At 35.7% G+C, this 18,519-nt stretch overlaps 1 protein-coding gene across 7 annotated transcripts in view; it reads right to left on the bottom strand.

The window, feature by feature from the left end:
- Positions 1-2,124: 2,124 nt before the first annotated feature.
- Positions 2,125-18,519, bottom strand: part of LOC144956602 (transmembrane and coiled-coil domains protein 2-like) — a 432,530-nt gene continuing 416,135 nt past the window's right edge. For all 7 annotated transcript variants that reach the window (XM_078887210.1, XM_078887211.1, XM_078887207.1 and 4 more), the window contains 5 exons: positions 9,286-9,343; positions 6,459-6,687; positions 5,147-5,368; positions 4,655-4,833; positions 2,125-3,092 (listed from right to left, as the gene is read on the bottom strand). In XM_078887210.1, the coding sequence (XP_078743336.1) occupies positions 2,969-3,092; positions 4,655-4,833; positions 5,147-5,368; positions 6,459-6,687; positions 9,286-9,343 (812 nt within the window). In that variant the 3' untranslated portion in view covers positions 2,125-2,968. The remainder of the gene's footprint in view (positions 3,093-4,654; positions 4,834-5,146; positions 5,369-6,458; positions 6,688-9,285; positions 9,344-18,519) is intronic.

Genomic DNA, 18,519 nt, shown 5'->3' with positions numbered 1-18,519 from the left:
TAGCCAACAACACCACTATTCTATAGGTCTGTATAAATAAACACAAATATTTCATGTACAAAATATACAATTTTCTTGTCTCCTCTTAATGAACAAAAACAAAAAAAAGTGAATATAAAAGCTAAACAAAAATAAACAAAAAAAAACAAAACATTCAAACAGAAAAAAACCCCACCCAAATCTCCTCCCCCCCATCATCTCAAGAATAAAACCAAATTTTAACCAAAACACCCCCCAAAAACAAACAAACAAACCCAAACAATAAAATATTTCAAGTCGACAACAGCTAAAACTATATCAAACAAAAAAATGTATATTTTCTTTAGTTCCATAGTTCTATTGAACTCAGCATCACATGTAGCCTAAGTTGTATTGACGGTATCAGCTCATAATATAACTTATAACTCTTGTCATTTGAAAATATTCAATCAATCAATCAATCAATCAACGATGACATTGATCTGTCAAAGCTTTTGCTTTTTAAATAATACAAATACAAATAAAATACCAGATCCAATCCAATCGGAGCTGGATTCCATCTCGTAATTCAAACAGACTGAGACCTGCCCAGCATAAAGAAGTATTTTGTGAGGTACCTACATACCTACTATTAAGTTGAGATAGTATAAAAATAATACAGCAATATTGACTTGGGCACCAACAGATCATTCATTGGATGTTGATAAAGTTTGATATTTCTCACGTTTTACATACTTTCTGGCTATTCATTCCTTTTTCAGCTCTTAAATCAATCTGACATAATATACACCATTGTGAGGTGACGGATTTCAAAATACTAACGAAAGAGTGAAAATGGGGAGGCTTCGTATAGGAACGATACAGATGATGGATGATGCCTGAATCGTTCCCATACGAAGCCACGAAGGTTAGTATTTTCACGATCACAGGCTTCAGGCAGCCCCTACCGTTTTCTACTGACGAATCTCAAATAATTTATGACACGTAAGTACGTCAAAATTCCAAAAATCAAAACTAGGTGAATCAATCGCATGTTATTGGGAGTGGGAGGAACACGTTGATAAAAACGGCTTTTAGAAAACGTCTCCTGTGTGTGAAAATCCTATATCGTCTTCGTGTTCACATTTGCAGGTCCGATCACCAAAAACGCAATTATGGCCTTGATTTAACCTAGATGAAACGGGACACCTATTTTCCATTGGTTTGAGAATATTTCCATTACAACAATGGGCCCACAACAATTTGGGTTATCAGACCTGCAAATACGTACACGTTTGTTATCCTCCATATTAAAGATCAGAAAATATGTGTCCGTGCATGACAGAATCAGTCGGAAGGTGAAAATTTGGGATTTGTAATTATTTACATTATCTGAATGAATATGTTCCCCAGAGAATTTTAATCTTTATTTGAAGTAAATCGGGTGATTTTTCATGAAGTTATGCTCAGATGTATGGGAAAGGTATCCAGCAACTTTTCTCAAATTTCATACTTTTTCAACTTGACTAGCTGTAAAAATATTTAGAAGTGAAATTAAGCTTTGATATTTCCAGAAGATGTACAAAAAGGGTTGATTTAATCATTTATGACAAGAACTCATTTTGAATAAAAATTGAGCTTCTAACTAAACTTGGCAATATCTCAGTTCAAACCTTTTCACCATCCGACTGATTATGTCATTCACTGTAACACATAATTTATCACAGAGTTATGGCTTTAATTTAATTATCATTGTGGATAATTCTTCCTTTCCTGCTAATCCGTGTCAAGTTGCCGGCAAGATGGGGGCAGGCAAAGGCGTAGAAGAAACAACAACTTGATCTCATGAATGAATCGTGACAAGAGAAAAACAGAAGAAATGTTAAAAGAAAAAAATATAGTGAGAAGTTCTTTGCCATTCCGTATACCGTTGTCGTTTTGGATGACACTTGTCTACAAAATTCGGAAAAAAACACTGAGTTTGTTTTTCAATTTCTGATATTTATGGCAGACTTCCCTACTTGAACTTCGAAGAATTCGTAAATTTCATGGAGAAAATAATACTAGTCATTCAATTTACCTTTGCAAGTAACCAATTTACCCTCAGAAAGATTGAAAAAAACAAACCGTTTCTATGTCATTCCACTGTGTTCGTAGTTTTACCAATTTTTGCTGGTCTGATTTAAGGATTTAAAAAATATACTTCTTTAAATCTCAAAAGTTGTTTACAACTAGTTGTATGATTGTATTACGACTAGTTGTGTGATTGTAACTGAGTTTGAAGAATGTAAAGATGGAGGAAAGTTTTGGTACAAGAATCAAAATTATATCTAATCAAAAGGTCATATCCGAAATCCTTGTATCCAACTGATATTAAAGAGAAATCCTTGATCGGCGATCCGTGACGAGGTAATGAAAAGATATCGAATTCTACAGTATCCAGCTGATGTTAAAGAGGAACCACTGATCAGCCATCCACGACGAAAATTATGATGAGATACCGAATTCTCCATCATCTAGCCGATATTTAGACTGAATCCCTTGATCAGCCAACCACGACAAGGAATTGACGAGATGTCGAATTTAACAGTTTCCCCAGAGATACCAAATTTAATAATAGTTTTCCTGTTGATGTTAAAGAGGAAAAAAACTGATCAGCCATCCGTGACGACGAAGCAATGATGAGATACCCAATTCCACAGAATCAAGCTGATTTTTTAAAGAGGAATCATGGATCAACCATCCGTGATGAGGTAAAGACGAGATAAGACAATCCAGCTGATGTCAAAGTCAAAGAGGGAGGAACCAATGATGAGTCGGTCGGTCATCCACGACGAAGTCAGTCATGACCAGATCCGAAATTCAACACCGTCGGAATGAGATTTAATAGCAATAATAATAATAACAATAATAAAATAAATAATATATTAATACTAGTCTTCGAAGTCGTTCGTAATCGTGTGTAGGGATTTAGTTATGGATGTGATTGTTTGTTTGTTTTGTTTTGTTTTTAACTAGAGGAACTGGAGGAGAATAGCTGGACAAAGGAACTGGCTGCCGACTGGATGTGGCTGTAGTTGCTGTAGAGTAACCACGAGGCCAGGGCTATCAACACCGAGACGGCTAGGCGAGATCTGGTTGGGGGGGGGGGGGGGGGGGGGGGGGGAGGGGAGAGAGAAAGAAGGAATGAAAAGAAAAAAATTATTAATCTTTCAAACCCATTAAATTATCCTAATTGCTTTAGCATTCCGAGTATTCAAATTACATGCAGGTAAAAGAGATTTTTTAATCATCTGGCCCCTCCCTCCATTTGGAATAAATTACCTTTTGAGATAAGAAACTCAGAATTCCTGGAGGCATTCAAAAGCAGGCTAAAGATAGATTACTTATAAAACATTTCTTTTTCTTTGCTTGATTTTAAATGAATTTCTATGTTGATGGCGTTTTAAATATTGATCAGTAAAATTAGGTGCCCCAAACGTAAACAATAACAAGTTGCTAGTGATTTCCGTTAGGGACCGGAATAATTTACGCACAATATAGGTCTCCCAATTTTGTAGTTTGAGTTGTAGGCAATACACTTTCAGTATTGAAAATATGTTTACATAAAATCTAACAGTTGCAGAAATAATAATATAAGGCTAAATTATTCTGAAAATCAGGCTCCAAATAATTCTCGTTTTGTTCACACCAGCGCAATAATTTGCTCTGGTCTAAAAATAGATAGACTGTAACTTTTGATAAATTTTAGAAAATTTTACCTTTTGTTCCATAAAATATCCATATCTAGACATTATTTGATGCATGATCGAGTATTTATGAATATGTGTTTCTTTTGCCACCTAACAGCCAAATTTTAAAGGTTATTTTTTTCTATAATTTACATTGGAACTTGAGCTGTCAAGACAGGAACATGTGGTTTGCCATGTGCTTCTCGACCTTTGTTTACGTTTGGGGCACTTAATTTTACTGCTATATTGAATAATGGCTGTAGTCATTGTTTAATTAATGATATTTTATTTTATCTTTGTAAAGCGCCAAGAGCTCATATTGCATGAGATGTTGGCGCTATATAAGTGTGCAGTATAATTATTCATTCATTGCTCTCTACCCTATGGAAAAGATGTTAGTCTTTATTGTCTTTAAAAGTTATACTAGGACAAACCAAATCAAAGAAAAAAAAAACCCATCTGCTACCCCACTCGTACCCCTACTGCATGCACACATTCAGTTCTTTCTTCAGCTACGAAACGTCATGGGAATTCCCCCCCCCACACACACACACACAACTTGAATAAATTAAAATAAAAGATATGAGAAATTTACTTGTCAATTTTTAGAAAATATTTCAAAAAGATACTTAGCTGCTAAAAGCTGTGAACTATAAAAATCAACAGAAATGAATATAATAGCTTCAGCAAAGAAAAAACAAATACCAAACACGGAATGTTTTGGGCTCAGAACCCTTCTTCAGCCAACAACAAAAAACAGTAAAAAACATAAAAACATTACTTTAAAAACCAAACAGACAGCAAAAATAATGTATTGATGTTTTTTATTGTTTCTCTTGTTGTTAGCTGAGGAAGGGTCTCGAGCATGAAACGTTCCGTGTTTGGTATTTTTTTTCTTTTTTCTTTTGAATCTGTTAAAATGCAAGCCGACTCCCCCCCCCCCCCTTCCCCCCAATGCCAAATACCTGGAGTGTATGAACGGAGACAGGAAGTGTGCGGCGGTGGAGACAAACACGAGTAGGACGGCCAACAAGGCCAGCACCACGTTGATGAGTTTGGAGATGATGGTACGGAATGTGGCGTTCTCCACCATCTCCATGGACAGGATTTGCTGCTGCTGCTGTTGCTGCTCTAAACGGGAAATCTGGAAACAGTCGGGAGAGAAAAACAAAACAAAACATATAAAGTAAGAATCAATGACATTGTTTTGAATTTTTTTTTTTTATTTTGAAGTTTTTTTACGGCACTTGCAACACATTTGGGATATTCAGCGCCAGTAATAAGTAAGAAAATAGGGGTAGACAAGTTCTAGAATTACAATTAATGTCAATGTTGCTGCTTGAAGTTCGAAGAAATAAATAACAATGTTAAATTGAATGTAAGCTTCAATTTAACCCATTGCTGGCCAGGCATAATCTGAAAAAAATGTCTCCCAAAACCCCCCAAAGCGGACTCACTCTAGTGGTGGTGTTGTCCACCAAGTCAGACAGATCTGTGGTTCTCTCGTCCAGCCTGTACTCTATCTTCTCCCCGGTGGAGGCCAGGTCCTGCCTCAGGTTGTGCATCTCATGCTGGTGTAGCTCGGTCAAATCGTTCAGCTGCTCCTCCAGCCTCTCAACCCGGAACTTCTCGTCTTCCAGGAACCCTCTAAGTATACTGACCTCGGATTGCATCTGACTCTGTTCAAAAAAGAAAAAAAAGAAGAGTTTTAGTTGTATGGTGAAAAATAAGTAATGGATTTAAAAAAAAAAAAAAAAAGAGGCTAGCCGTGCCCTGAGTTCCTTATATAGATAGAATGAAGTTGACGCCACTCAGGTCTTTGTTATTGTTTTTGGCCATCCATGTTTATGAGTTATTCTCACTAAACTGTATTAACCAGACTATAAACGTTCAAGGTTACACATAATTTTGTGTGCTGGTCCGTTATACTTCCAGGAATGATGTGAGTATCTTAGCTAAGCGAACAGCATCTATATCTATTTACTTCTGCAACTAACTAATAATAACAAAATTTAAAAATTGCTATTTATTTTGTCCTGACAAAAGTCCGACAGCCAAAATCTTGTTTATTTTGTGCGAGGCTTCCTACCACTAAGATACGATTTAGAGAGCTTGCAATAAACTATCTTATATTGACTGGCTACCAACGAGTGTCTTCCCTGTCAGTCTTTGTATGCACACAACCTTTGGTGTTTAACAGTCCTCATCACAATACCGGCACCCAGGACTGTCATCAGCCTCTCTTTCACCCACCTTATACTCTTCAAACTCCTCGTGTGATCAGCCTCCCTTTCACTCACCTTATACTCTTCAAACTCCTCGTATGATCAGCCTCTCTTTCACTCACCTTATACTCTTCAAACTCCTCATGTGATCAGCCTCTCTTTCACTCACCTTATACTCTTCAAACTCCTCGTGTGATCAGCCTCTCTTTCACCCACCTTATACTCTTCAAACTCCTCGTGTGATCAGCCTCTCTTTCACCCACCTTATACTCTTCAAACTCCTCGTATGATCAGCCTCTCTTTCACTCACCTTATACTCTTCAAACTCCTCGTGTGATCAGCCTCTCTTTCACTCACCTTATACTCTTCAAACTCCTGTATGATCAGCCTCTCTTTCACTCACCTTATACTCTTCAAACTCCTCGTATGATCAGCCTCTCTTTCACTCACCTTATACTCTTCAAACTCCTCGTATGATCAGCCTCTCTTTCACTCACCTTATACTCTTCAAACTCCTCGTGTGATCAGCCTCTCTTTCACCCACCTTATACTCCTCAAACTCCTCGACCAGCTGCTGTAGAACTTCGTTGGTTTTCTTGTTCGTCTCCCTCAATCCTAACAGGCCCTCGTTGAGTGGGGCCAGGAGGGCCGGTGCGATGCTGACGGCGTTGAGGTTGCCCAGGTTCTGGGCCGAGTGAGGACTGCCGTGTATCCCACCTAGACCAGACCCCGATGTGATGCTGGAATTCTCGTCGTCGCTTCCATATTTAAAACTGGGAAGAAGAAGAATAAAATAAAGAGGATAAAAGTTCTGATTGGACTTGTGCTTGTATCTGTCATCTGCATTTTTTTGGGGGCAAATTTTTGGGGTTTTTTTGGCAAATTTTAGGTCCCAATTTGGCAAAAAATGCAGATGACAGTTGTATTAGCAGAGTTGCCAATTGGATTCAATAGTCTGATGTCACGTCACCCAGCAACGGCGGCCATCTTGGTTCTAAACAAAGAAAATCATTACTTTTTATTCTTCAAGCTGGCTAGAACTTTTCATATGTCTTGTGATCAGAATGTGTAAAAGTCAAAACATGATCAAATTTATGTTTTTTTCCCCTCTGGAAACGCTTTTATGCTTGCCGGAGAAATATTTCATAAGGGCGTCTGCCATTGTTCTGATAGTTTAGAGCCAGTGTTACTAAGTTACCATGTGTCATTAGGAAGGAAGTGACGTTACGACTGTTGAAGCGTATTCATGAGGCAAAAACTTTTACACAAACGCATTGACAAAGCCCTATCTGATGCTGAACTCCAGTAAAAAGACATTTTGTAGGTACTTTGTTACTTCCCGTTTAGCAGGTGATTTGAAAAATATACTAAGAGTTTATGTCATAGTGAATTCTGTAAATTTGTGGAAAATCTGAAACCTTGTATTGGGTGGCAACAACAAAATGGAATTGTAAAACACAAAAAAAACCTAATGAACAAAAAGATAACAAAACAATTTTAGAGCAATTATCTATCTCAATATCCACTGAACGTTCTCAAAGCACTTTACAAGCAGTCCTTAGCCAACAGCAACACAGATCATGTCCAACAAGATATGATGCCTGCAAGTCGATATATTACAATTTTTTTTCTGACAGAGACAATGCTGTTTGACGGATGGGTACTCATTTTTACCCAAGTACAGTGAGTGAGAGTATGTGAGTAAAGACCTTTTTCAAAGGACTCAACTATGTGCTGCACAGAGCGGAGTGGGATTTGAACCCTGGACATTTCCAATCCAAAGGCGAGTGTCATATGACCAGAACACGTCGTTACACAATAAACAATGACCAAATAAAAAACATCCATTGATTCCATAGAGTTTAATTGACAACTCTTTTATTTATTTGTGTCTATTAATAAACAAGTTAGTTTTATTGTGCCATATATATATTTAAAAAAAAAAAAATGTTAAATAGTTGGATGGTGGAAGGTTTATGTGTGTGTGTGTGAGAGAGAGTTAGAGAGCGAGAGAGACTGGGAGTGAGATAGATAGAGTTAGAGAGAGAGAGAGAGAGAGAGAGAGAGAGACAGAGAGAGAGAAGAGAAGAGAGAGAGAAGAAGAGAGAGAGAGAGAGAGAGGAGAGAGAGAGAGAGAGAGAGAGAGAGAGAGAGAGAGATTTGAATGGATTGAAGTTATTGTTATGCGCCTAGAGCTTTATTGTATAGAGGAGTGGGCGCAATATAAATAAATTTCATTATTATTATTATTATTACTATATGTAACACTACAAGCTTATGAGAATGTGTTAGTTTACAATATTTAAAAAATTGACGAGTTTACTAAATACAAATAAATGAAATAATACGTTTATTCCACCCCTCCTTGTAAGATTCTTATTTCTATTTGCAACAATCAGTATTTTTCTCCATATTTCACACCAATAAAACGTGAGGAAATATTCTGCAATCGTTGAATATATTTTTCATTCAACGCATTATTCACTGATTACGTAATTACTAAGATATGACAGAGTTTTCCAATGAGAGGGGTGGAATAATCTACTATTCTTACATTCTTGCTTCTTGGTATTCTGGATGTTTTACCAACCGCTGCACGAGCTTGGAGGGTGCGTTGGGAACAAAGTTCGAATCCCAAAACGCAAGAGTGTAAGAAATCATTTATTCTACCCTTCAATCGATTCCTATTTCGTCATCTCTGAATAAAGATGCATCTTCAAAAATATTTAAATGATACTTCTTTTCAAAGAATATGAACTTTAGCGAAATTTAACGATTTATAATCTGACATCACAAATTATTATTAGAGACATGATATCATTACGCGTTACTATTTTGGGAGAGGGGTGGAATAATAGGCATTAGACAGAAAGAAAGAGAGAGAGAGAGAGAGAGAGAGAGAGAGAGAGAGAGAGAGAGAGAGAGAGAGAGAGAGAGAGAGAGAGAAGAGAGAGAAAGAGGTGGGGGGAGAGAGAGAGGGGGAGAGAGAGAGAGAGAGAGAAAGAGGTGGGGGAGAGAGAGGGAGAGAGAGAGGGAGAGAGAGAGAGGGAGAGAGAGAGGGGGGGAGAGAGAGAGAGAGAGAAAGAGGTGGGGGGAGAGAGAGGGGAGAGGGGGAGGAGGAGAGAGGGAGAGAGAGAGAGAGAGAGAGAGGGGGGGGGGGAGAGAGAGAGAGAGAGAGAAGAGGGAGAGGAGAGAGAGAGAGAGAGAGAGAGGAGAGAGAGAAGAGAGAGAGAGAGAGAGAGAGAGAGAGAGAGAGAGAGAGAGAGAGAGAAGGGGTGATGGGTTGAGGGTAGGGATGGGAGGATGAGAAAGATATGAGAATACATAAGTGAAACACTGCTGTGTCAAGATGTGAAAATCACCCATCTAACCTTGCCGGTAAGGTCCCCCCTGTCTTCCCCTCTCCATCCGTCACTCCGTCTTCTAGTTCTGTGAAAGAAAAATAAAGAGAAGAATATGGAAGGTACTGTGCCACATCATTTTCAAACTCCCAACAACTGAACACACATACACACACACAGATACACACGGCTACTACACACTGCACACCACACTGCTACTATACACTAAAAATTGAGCTTTTATATAGCGCAATATCCACTTAAAGTGCTCAAAGCACTTTACAAACGGCCCCTGACCAACACGTAACATGTAGAACGAGACACGACACCTGTTAGGCGATAATACAACTCTCTTTTTTTCTGACAAAGGCCAATGTTTACGGCCAGGTACTCATTTTACACTCGAGTACAGAGAGAGAGAGAGAATGTGAGTAAAGAGCTTTTTCCACAGACTCAACTATGCGCCGTCGAGGCTCGAACTCAGTAGCCTCCAATCCAAAAGCGAGTGTCATACCACTAGACCACACACCACACTACTACTACTACTCTTGACAAAACACATTAAAAAAAATAAAAAAAATATTCAAACTACCCAGAACGCTTATACTTCAAATTTCCCTTTCAATGGGTTTTTTTTTTTTGTTGGTTTTAATTTTTTTTTCTTTCTTTCTTTTATTTGGCATTAAATTGAAGCCTCTGATCTTATAGGGAATGAGATTAGCGGAAGAGTAGCGTCCCTGGATTGGACGTCACCCATAGTCTGTGACGCCACCGGCGTTTTTTTGGTAATTCAAGTAACACATCATGTCACACATCTTTTCTTACAAGTCTGCCTGAAGCATATGAAACTCAGATTTATTGTGAAGCGACTCAATTGATCTATGAAAGAATAGCTATGTGTGTGTGTATATATATATATATATACTTATGAGATGAAACCCATTGAAACGATGGTCTCGACAGAATAATGTGTTCATACTTATTATATATATGAGACTACAAGAGTAGGTACTACCTAACGACAAATATATATATATATATATATATGAGAGTTGGTGGGTACTTGTAGGTACGAGAGTGCTCGATAACGTTGATTAGAGCTGATATAAAATATAGATGGATTCACTCACGTATGTGGCCGAAACACATGTTTCTGTGGTCTCCACTCACGTCTTCAGTCGGGATTCTATGTCCGTAGAATGATTCTACGGACAAAATATGCCGACTGAAGACTTGGGTGGAAGCCACAGAAACATGTGTTTCGGCCATGTGAGCAAATCCATTTATATTTTATATATATATATATATATATATATATATATATATATATATTTATAAGAGTCGTGAGGCAGTACCTAGCCTTGTGGCTTTTAAGATTACTCGATAGTTTTTAGGTTAGAGCATGAACCCATGTCAGCTGATTGACAGGCGGGAAGAGCATTGAAATGACCGTATATCAGATAAAAATGGGAGGATTTTTCCATATAGAATATAATAATATACCAATAAATATATCTAAGATAAAATAACATCAAAGTTCAGAGTAGACACAATACGCTGTGGCAAAAATAATACAAAGCAAAGTGCTAGTGTTTGATATATATATAAAAACTAATATATAGAACGAACAACGTGGTGGTGGTGTCGACTACAATGCCAGATAAACCACAAAATGGAACAACACATAATGTGACATTGTCTACTCAAGATAACAGAATATTCTAGTAATTTTAGGCTGGGAGGTTTTATCTATTCTTTTAAAAAAAATCAAAAAAAAATCGGATTGTTCTGTACAATTAAGATAAACTTTGGCCAACGAGCCCAGAACTACTGGCAAATCTAAAAATGATAAAACTATTTTTTACAGATTGATTGTACAGCTTAAGATAAACTTTGGCCAACGAGCCCAGAACTACTGGCAAATCTATCAATGATTAACACTATATTTTACAGATTGATTGTACAATTAAGATAAACTTTGGCCAACGAGCCCAGAATTACTGGCAAATCTATCAATGATTAACACTATATTTTACAGATTGATTGTACAATTAAGATAAACTTTGGCCAACGAGCCCAGAACTACTGGCAAATCTATCAATGATTAACACTATATTTTACAGATTGATTGTACAATTAAGATAAACTTTGGCCAACGAGCCCAGAACTACTGGCAAATCTATCAATGATTAACACTATATTTTACAGATTGATTGTACAATTAAGATAAACTTTGGCCAACGAGCCCAGAACTACTGGCAATCTATCAATGATTAACACTATATTTTACAGATTGATTGTACAATTAAGATAAACTTTGGCCAACGAGCCCAGAATTACTGGCAAATCTATCAATGATTAACACTATATTTTACAGATTGATTGTACAATTAAGATAAACTTTGGCCAACGAGCCAGAATACTGGCAAATCATCAATGATTAACACTATATTTTACAGATTGATTGTACAATTAAGATAAACTTTGGCCAACGAGCCCAGAATTACTGGCAAATCTATCAATGATTAACACTATATTTTACAGATTGATTGTACAATTAAGATAAACTTTGGCCAACGAGCCAGAACTACTGGCAAATCTATCAATGATTAACACTATATTTACAGATTGATTGTACAATTAAGATAAACTTTGGCCAACGAGCCAGAACTACTGGCAAATCTATCAATGATTAACACTATATTTTACAGATTGATTGTACAATTAAGATAAACTTTGGCCAACGAGCCCAGAACTACTGGCAAATCTATCAATGATTAACACTATATTTTACAGATTGATTGTACAATTAAGATAAACTTTGGCAACGAGCCCAGAACTACTGGCAAATCTATCAATGATTAACACTATATTTTACAGATTGATTGTACAATTAAGATAAACTTTGGCCAACGAGCCCAGAACTACTGGCAAATCTATCAATGATTAACACTATATTTTACAGATTGATTGTACAATTAAGATAAACTTTGGCAACGAGCCAGAATATGGCAAATCTATCAATGATTAACACTATATTTTACAGATTGATTGTACAATTAAGATAAACTTTGGCCAACGAGCCCAGAATACTGCAAATCTATCAATGATTAACACTATATTTACAGATTGATTGTACAATTAAGATAAACTTTGGCAACGAGCCCAGAACTACTGGCAAATCTATCAATGATTAACACTATATTTTACAGATTGATTGTACAATTAAGATAAACTTTGGCCAACGAGCCCAGAATACTGGCAAATCTATCAATGATTAACACTATATTTTACAGATTGATTGTACAATTAAGATAAACTTTGGCAACGAGCCCAGAATACTGGCAAATCTATCATGATTAACACTATATTTTACAGATTGATTGTACAATTAAGATAAACTTTGGCCAACGAGCCAGAACTACTGGCAAATCTATCAATGATTAACACTATATTTTACAGATTGATTGTACAATTAAGATAAACTTTGGCCAACGAGCCAGAATACTGGCAATCTATCAATGATTAACACTATATTTTACAGATTGATTGTACAATTAAGATAAACTTTGGCCAACGAGCCAGACTATGGCAAATCTATCAATGATTAACATATATTTTACAGATGATTGTACAATTAAGATAAACTTTGCCAACGAGCCAGAATACTGGCAAATCTATCAATGATTAACACTATATTTTACAGATTGATTGTACAATTAAGATAAACTTTGGCAACGAGCCAGAATTACTGGCAAATCTATCAATGATTAACACTATATTTTACAGATTGATTGTACAATTAAGATAAACTTGGCCAACGAGCCAGAATACTGGCAAATCTATCAATGATTAACACTATATTTTACAGATTGATTGTACAATTAAGATAAACTTTGGCAACGAGCCAGAACTACTGGCAAATCTATCAATGATTAACACTATATTTTACAGATTGATTGTACAATTAAGATAAACTTTGGCCAACGAGCCGAACTACTGGCAAATCTATCAATGATTAACACTATATTTTACAGATTGATTGTACATTAAGATAAACTTTGGCCAACGAGCCAGAATACTGCAAATCTATCAATGATTACACTATATTTTACAGATTGATTGTACAATTAAGATAAACTTTGGCCAACGAGCCAGAATACTGGCAAATCTATCAATGATTAACACTATATTTTACAGATTGATTGTACAATTAAGATAAACTTTGGCCAACGAGCCAGAACTATGGCAAATCTATCAATGATTAACACTATATTTTACAGATTGATGTACAATTAGATAAACTTTGGCCAACGAGCCAGAATACTGGCAAATCTATCAATGATAACACTATATTTACAGATTGATTGTACAATTAAGATAAACTTTGGCCAACGAGCCAGAATACTGGCAAATCTATCATGATTAACACTATATTTACAGATTGATTGTACAATTAAGATAAACTTTGGCAACGAGCCCAGAATTATGGCAAATCTATCAATGATTAACACTATATTTTACAGATTGATTGTACATTAAGATAAACTTTGGCAACGAGCCAGAATACTGGCAAATCTATCAATGATTAACACTATTTTACAGATTGATTGTACAATTAAGATAAACTTTGGCAACGAGCCCAGAATACTGGCAAATCTATCAATGATTAACACTATATTTACAGATTGATTGTACAATTAAGATAAACTTTGGCCAACGAGCCAGAATACTGGCAAATCTATCAATGATTAACACTATATTTTACGATTGATTGTACAATTAAGATAAACTTGGCCAACGAGCCCAGAATACTGGCAAATCTATCAATGATTAACACTATATTTTACAGATTGATTGTACATTAAGATAAACTTTGGCCAACGAGCCCAGAATACTGGCAAATCTATCAATGATTAACACTATATTTACAGATTGATTGTACAATTAAGATAAACTTTGGCCAACGAGCCAGATACTGGCAATCTATCAATGATAACACTATATTTACAGATTGATTGTACATTAGATAAACTTTGGCCAACGAGCCCAGAACTACTGGCAAATCTATCAATGATTAACACTATATTTTACAGATTGATTGTACAATTAGATAAACTTTGGCCAACGAGCCCAGAATACTGGCAAATCTATCAATGATTACACTATTTTTACAGATGATTGTACAATTAAGATAAACTTGGCAACGAGCCCAGAATACTGGCAAATCTATCAATGATTAACCATATTTACAGATTGATTGTACAATTAAGATAAACTTTGGCCAACGAGCCCAGAACTACTGGCAAATCTATCAATGATTAACACTATATTTACAGATTGATTGTACAATTAAGATAAACTTTGGCCAACGAGCCCAGAACTACTGGCAAATCTATCAATGTTACACTATATTTTACAGATGATTGTACAATTAGATAAACTTTGGCAACGAGCCAGAACTGGCAAACTATCAATGATTAACACTATATTTACAGATTGATTTACATTAAGATAAACTTTGGCCAACGAGCCAGAATACTGGCAAATCTATCAATGATTAACACTATATTTACAGATTGATTGTACAATTAAGATAACTTGGCCAACGAGCCCAGAACTACTGGCAATCTATCAATGATTAACACTATATTTTACAGATTGATTGTACAATTAAGATAAACTTTGGCCAACGAGCCCAGAACTACTGGCAAATCTATCAATGATTAACACTATATTTTACAGATTGATTGTACATTAAGATAAACTTTGGCCAACGAGCCAGAATTACTGCAAATTATCAATGATTAACACTATATTTACAGATTGATTGTACAATTAAGATAAACTTTGGCCAACGAGCCCAGAATACTGGCAAATCTATCAATGATAACACTATATTTACAGATTGATTGTACAATTAAGATAAACTTTGGCCAACGAGCCAGAATACTGGCAAATCTATCAATGATTAACACTATATTTTACAGATTGATTGTACAATTAAGATAAACTTTGGCCAACGAGCCCAGAACTACTGGCAAATCTATCAATGATTAACACTATATTTTACAGATTGATTGTACAATTAAGATAAACTTTGGCCAACGAGCCCAGAACTACTGGCAAATCTATCAATGATTAACACTATATTTTACAGATTGATTGTACAATTAAGATAAACTTTGGCCAACGAGCCCAGAACTTACTGGCAAATCTATCAATGATTAACACTATATTTTACAGATTGATTGTACAATTAAGATAAACTTTGGCCAACGAGCCCAGAACTACTGGCAAATCTATCAATGATTAACACTATATTTTACAGATTGATTGTACAATTAAGATAAACTTTGGCCAACGAGCCCAGAACTACTGGCAAATCTATCAATGATTAACACTATATTTTACAGATTGATTGTACAATTAAGATAAACTTTGGCCAACGAGCCCAGAATTACTGGCAAATCTATCAATGATTAACACTATATTTTACAGATTGATTGTACAATTAAGATAAACTTTGGCCAACGAGCCCAGAACTACTGGCAAATCTATCAATGATTAACACTATATTTTACAGATTGATTGTACAATTAAGATAAACTTTGGCCAACGAGCCCAGAACTACTGGCAAATCTATCAATGATTAACACTATATTTTACAGATTGATTGTACAATTAAGATAAACTTTGGCCAACGAGCCCAGAACTACTGGCAAATCTATCAATGATTAACACTATATTTTACAGATTGATTGTACAATTAAGATAAACTTTGGCCAACGAGCCCAGAACTACTGGCAAATCTATCAATGATTAACACTATATTTTACAGATTGATTGTACAATTAAGATAAACTTTGGCCAACGAGCCCAGAACTACTGGCAAATCTATCAATGATTAACACTATATTTTACAGATTGATTGTACAATTAAGATAAACTTTGGCCAACGAGCCCAGAACTACTGGCAAATCTATCAATGATTAACACTATATTTTACAGATTGATTGTACAATTAAGATAAACTTTGGCCAACGAGCCCAGAATACTGGCAAATCTATCAATGATTAACACTATATTTTACAGATTGATTGTACAATTAAGATAAACTTTGGCCAACGAGCCCAGAACTACTGGCAAATCTATCAATGATTAACACTATATTTTACAGATTGATTGTACAATTAAGATAAACTTTGGCCAACGAGCCCAGGAAACTAACTGGCAAATCTATCAATGATTAACACTATATTTTACAGATTGATTGTCACATTAAGATAAAACTTTGGCCAACGAGCCCAGAACTACTGGCAAATCTATCAATGATTAACACTATATTTACAGATTGATTGTACAATTAAGATAAACTTTGGCCAACGAGCCCAGAATACTGGCAAATCTATCAATGATTAACACTAATTTTACAGATTGATTGTACAATTAAGATAAACTTTGGCCAACGAGCCCAGAACTACTGGCAAATCTATCAATGATTAACACTATATTTTACAGATTGATTGTACAATTAAGATAAACTTTGGCCAACGAGCCCAGAATTACTGGCAAATCTATCAATGATTAAACACTATATTTTACAGATTGATTGTACAATTAAGATAAACTTTGGCCAACGAGCCCAGAACTACTGGCAAATCTATCAATGATTAACACTATATTTTTACAGATTGATTGTACAATTAAGATAAACTTTGGCCAACGAGCCCAGAACTACTGGCAAATCTATCAATGATTAACACTATATTTTACAGATTGATTGTACAATTAAGATAAACTTTGGCCAACGAGCCCAGAACTACTGGCAAATCTATCAATGATTAACACTATATTTTACAGATTGATTGTACAGCTTAAGTTAAACTTTGGCCAACGAGCCCAGAATTACTGGCAAATCTATCAATGATTAACACTATATTTTACAGATTGATTGTACAGCTTAAGATAAACTTTGGCCAACGAGCCCAGAACTACTGGCAAATCTAAAAATGATAAAACTATTTTTTACAGATTGGTATACGAGTAACTTGCAAACGAACGTCTTTACACTTTAAAGGGGAAATTCTATCACCCGTTGTCTCAAATGATTAATTATAAAATCTGCCAGGGCATAACGATCGCTCATTTCATGTTGGAAATCACCACCTGGCCACCTTATTGCCAGATTCATTTGCACGCACCCACGGGCTTGATAACAGACCAGACTTAAATATCGTTGATGGCTCAAAAGATTCTTCTCGATCTATGTTAATTTCTAGAGTACAGTAGTATAATCATTTTAAAAGATGAATGTCTGTTCGTAATGGCCATTATTTCGACATAACCCGGGATCCGTGTGAAGCGAGCGCTCGACCAACTGAGCTATCGGGACCCTTAATTAATCGGCTGCTACAAAATAAATGATACAGACAAATAAGGAAGAAAAAAAGAAAATATTATTCTAATATCATAACAGTGAAAATTATAACAGTGAAAAAGTACCATGCTGGGACCTATACTATAGGATTGTGCCAAAAGTGGTGTCTAGAAGGTACTCAGTGAAATAATTTCACAAGCAACAGAGTTACATCACGAAACGAGTGGAGTTCAATGTTTACATAATATATATATATATAATATTCCAAGTATAATTATGATCAACTTTTGCAATATTGTTTCGAGCAGCATACATGGGTGAACTAAGAAATAAAATGTCAGCAATAGCTAGATACGATAAACATTAAATGTACAAACATTAATATAACAGCTTCAAGACAAAAAGAGAACCAAAATCAGCCCCGTTTCGGGCTCTAACCCCTTCTTCAGTCATTCACAAAAACAGTTAAACGTTTCAACTAATTTTCTAATTAGCTAAAATAAAAAAAATTTTAAAAGGGTTTTGAACCCGATTTATCCTGTTAACCGTTTTCTGTTATTGGCTGAAGAAGGGTTTTGAGCCTGAAACATTTTTTTGTAAAAAAAAAAAAAAAATTGTTATAGTAATTATTATTGTACAGTCCTGTTTTTTTTTTTTTTTGAAAGCCCACACATAGCTTCTAGCAGCTTCATATTCAGCATGTGCTATGAAAATCTACATATAAAAATGTGTGGATTGGTCAATAGGGCCAATAAGCTGGGGGGAGAAAGGAGGTTGTGAAAATACAGACAGACGCCAAAATAGGAGAACAAGCTAGCTGAAGCCAAAATAAGACCCAAAAAAATAAATAAGAATAAAAATAAACTTAGGGGATAAAATGAATG

Source organism: Berghia stephanieae, chromosome 11 (assembly GCF_034508935.2).
Source record: "Berghia stephanieae isolate SIO BIC M18660-M18661 chromosome 11, UCSD_Bste_1.3, whole genome shotgun sequence".
Classification (NCBI taxonomy): domain Eukaryota; kingdom Metazoa; phylum Mollusca; class Gastropoda; order Nudibranchia; family Aeolidiidae; genus Berghia; species Berghia stephanieae.
The sequence above is the reverse complement of the archived record's forward strand: the minus strand, read 5'-3'. Positions and strand labels throughout refer to the sequence as shown.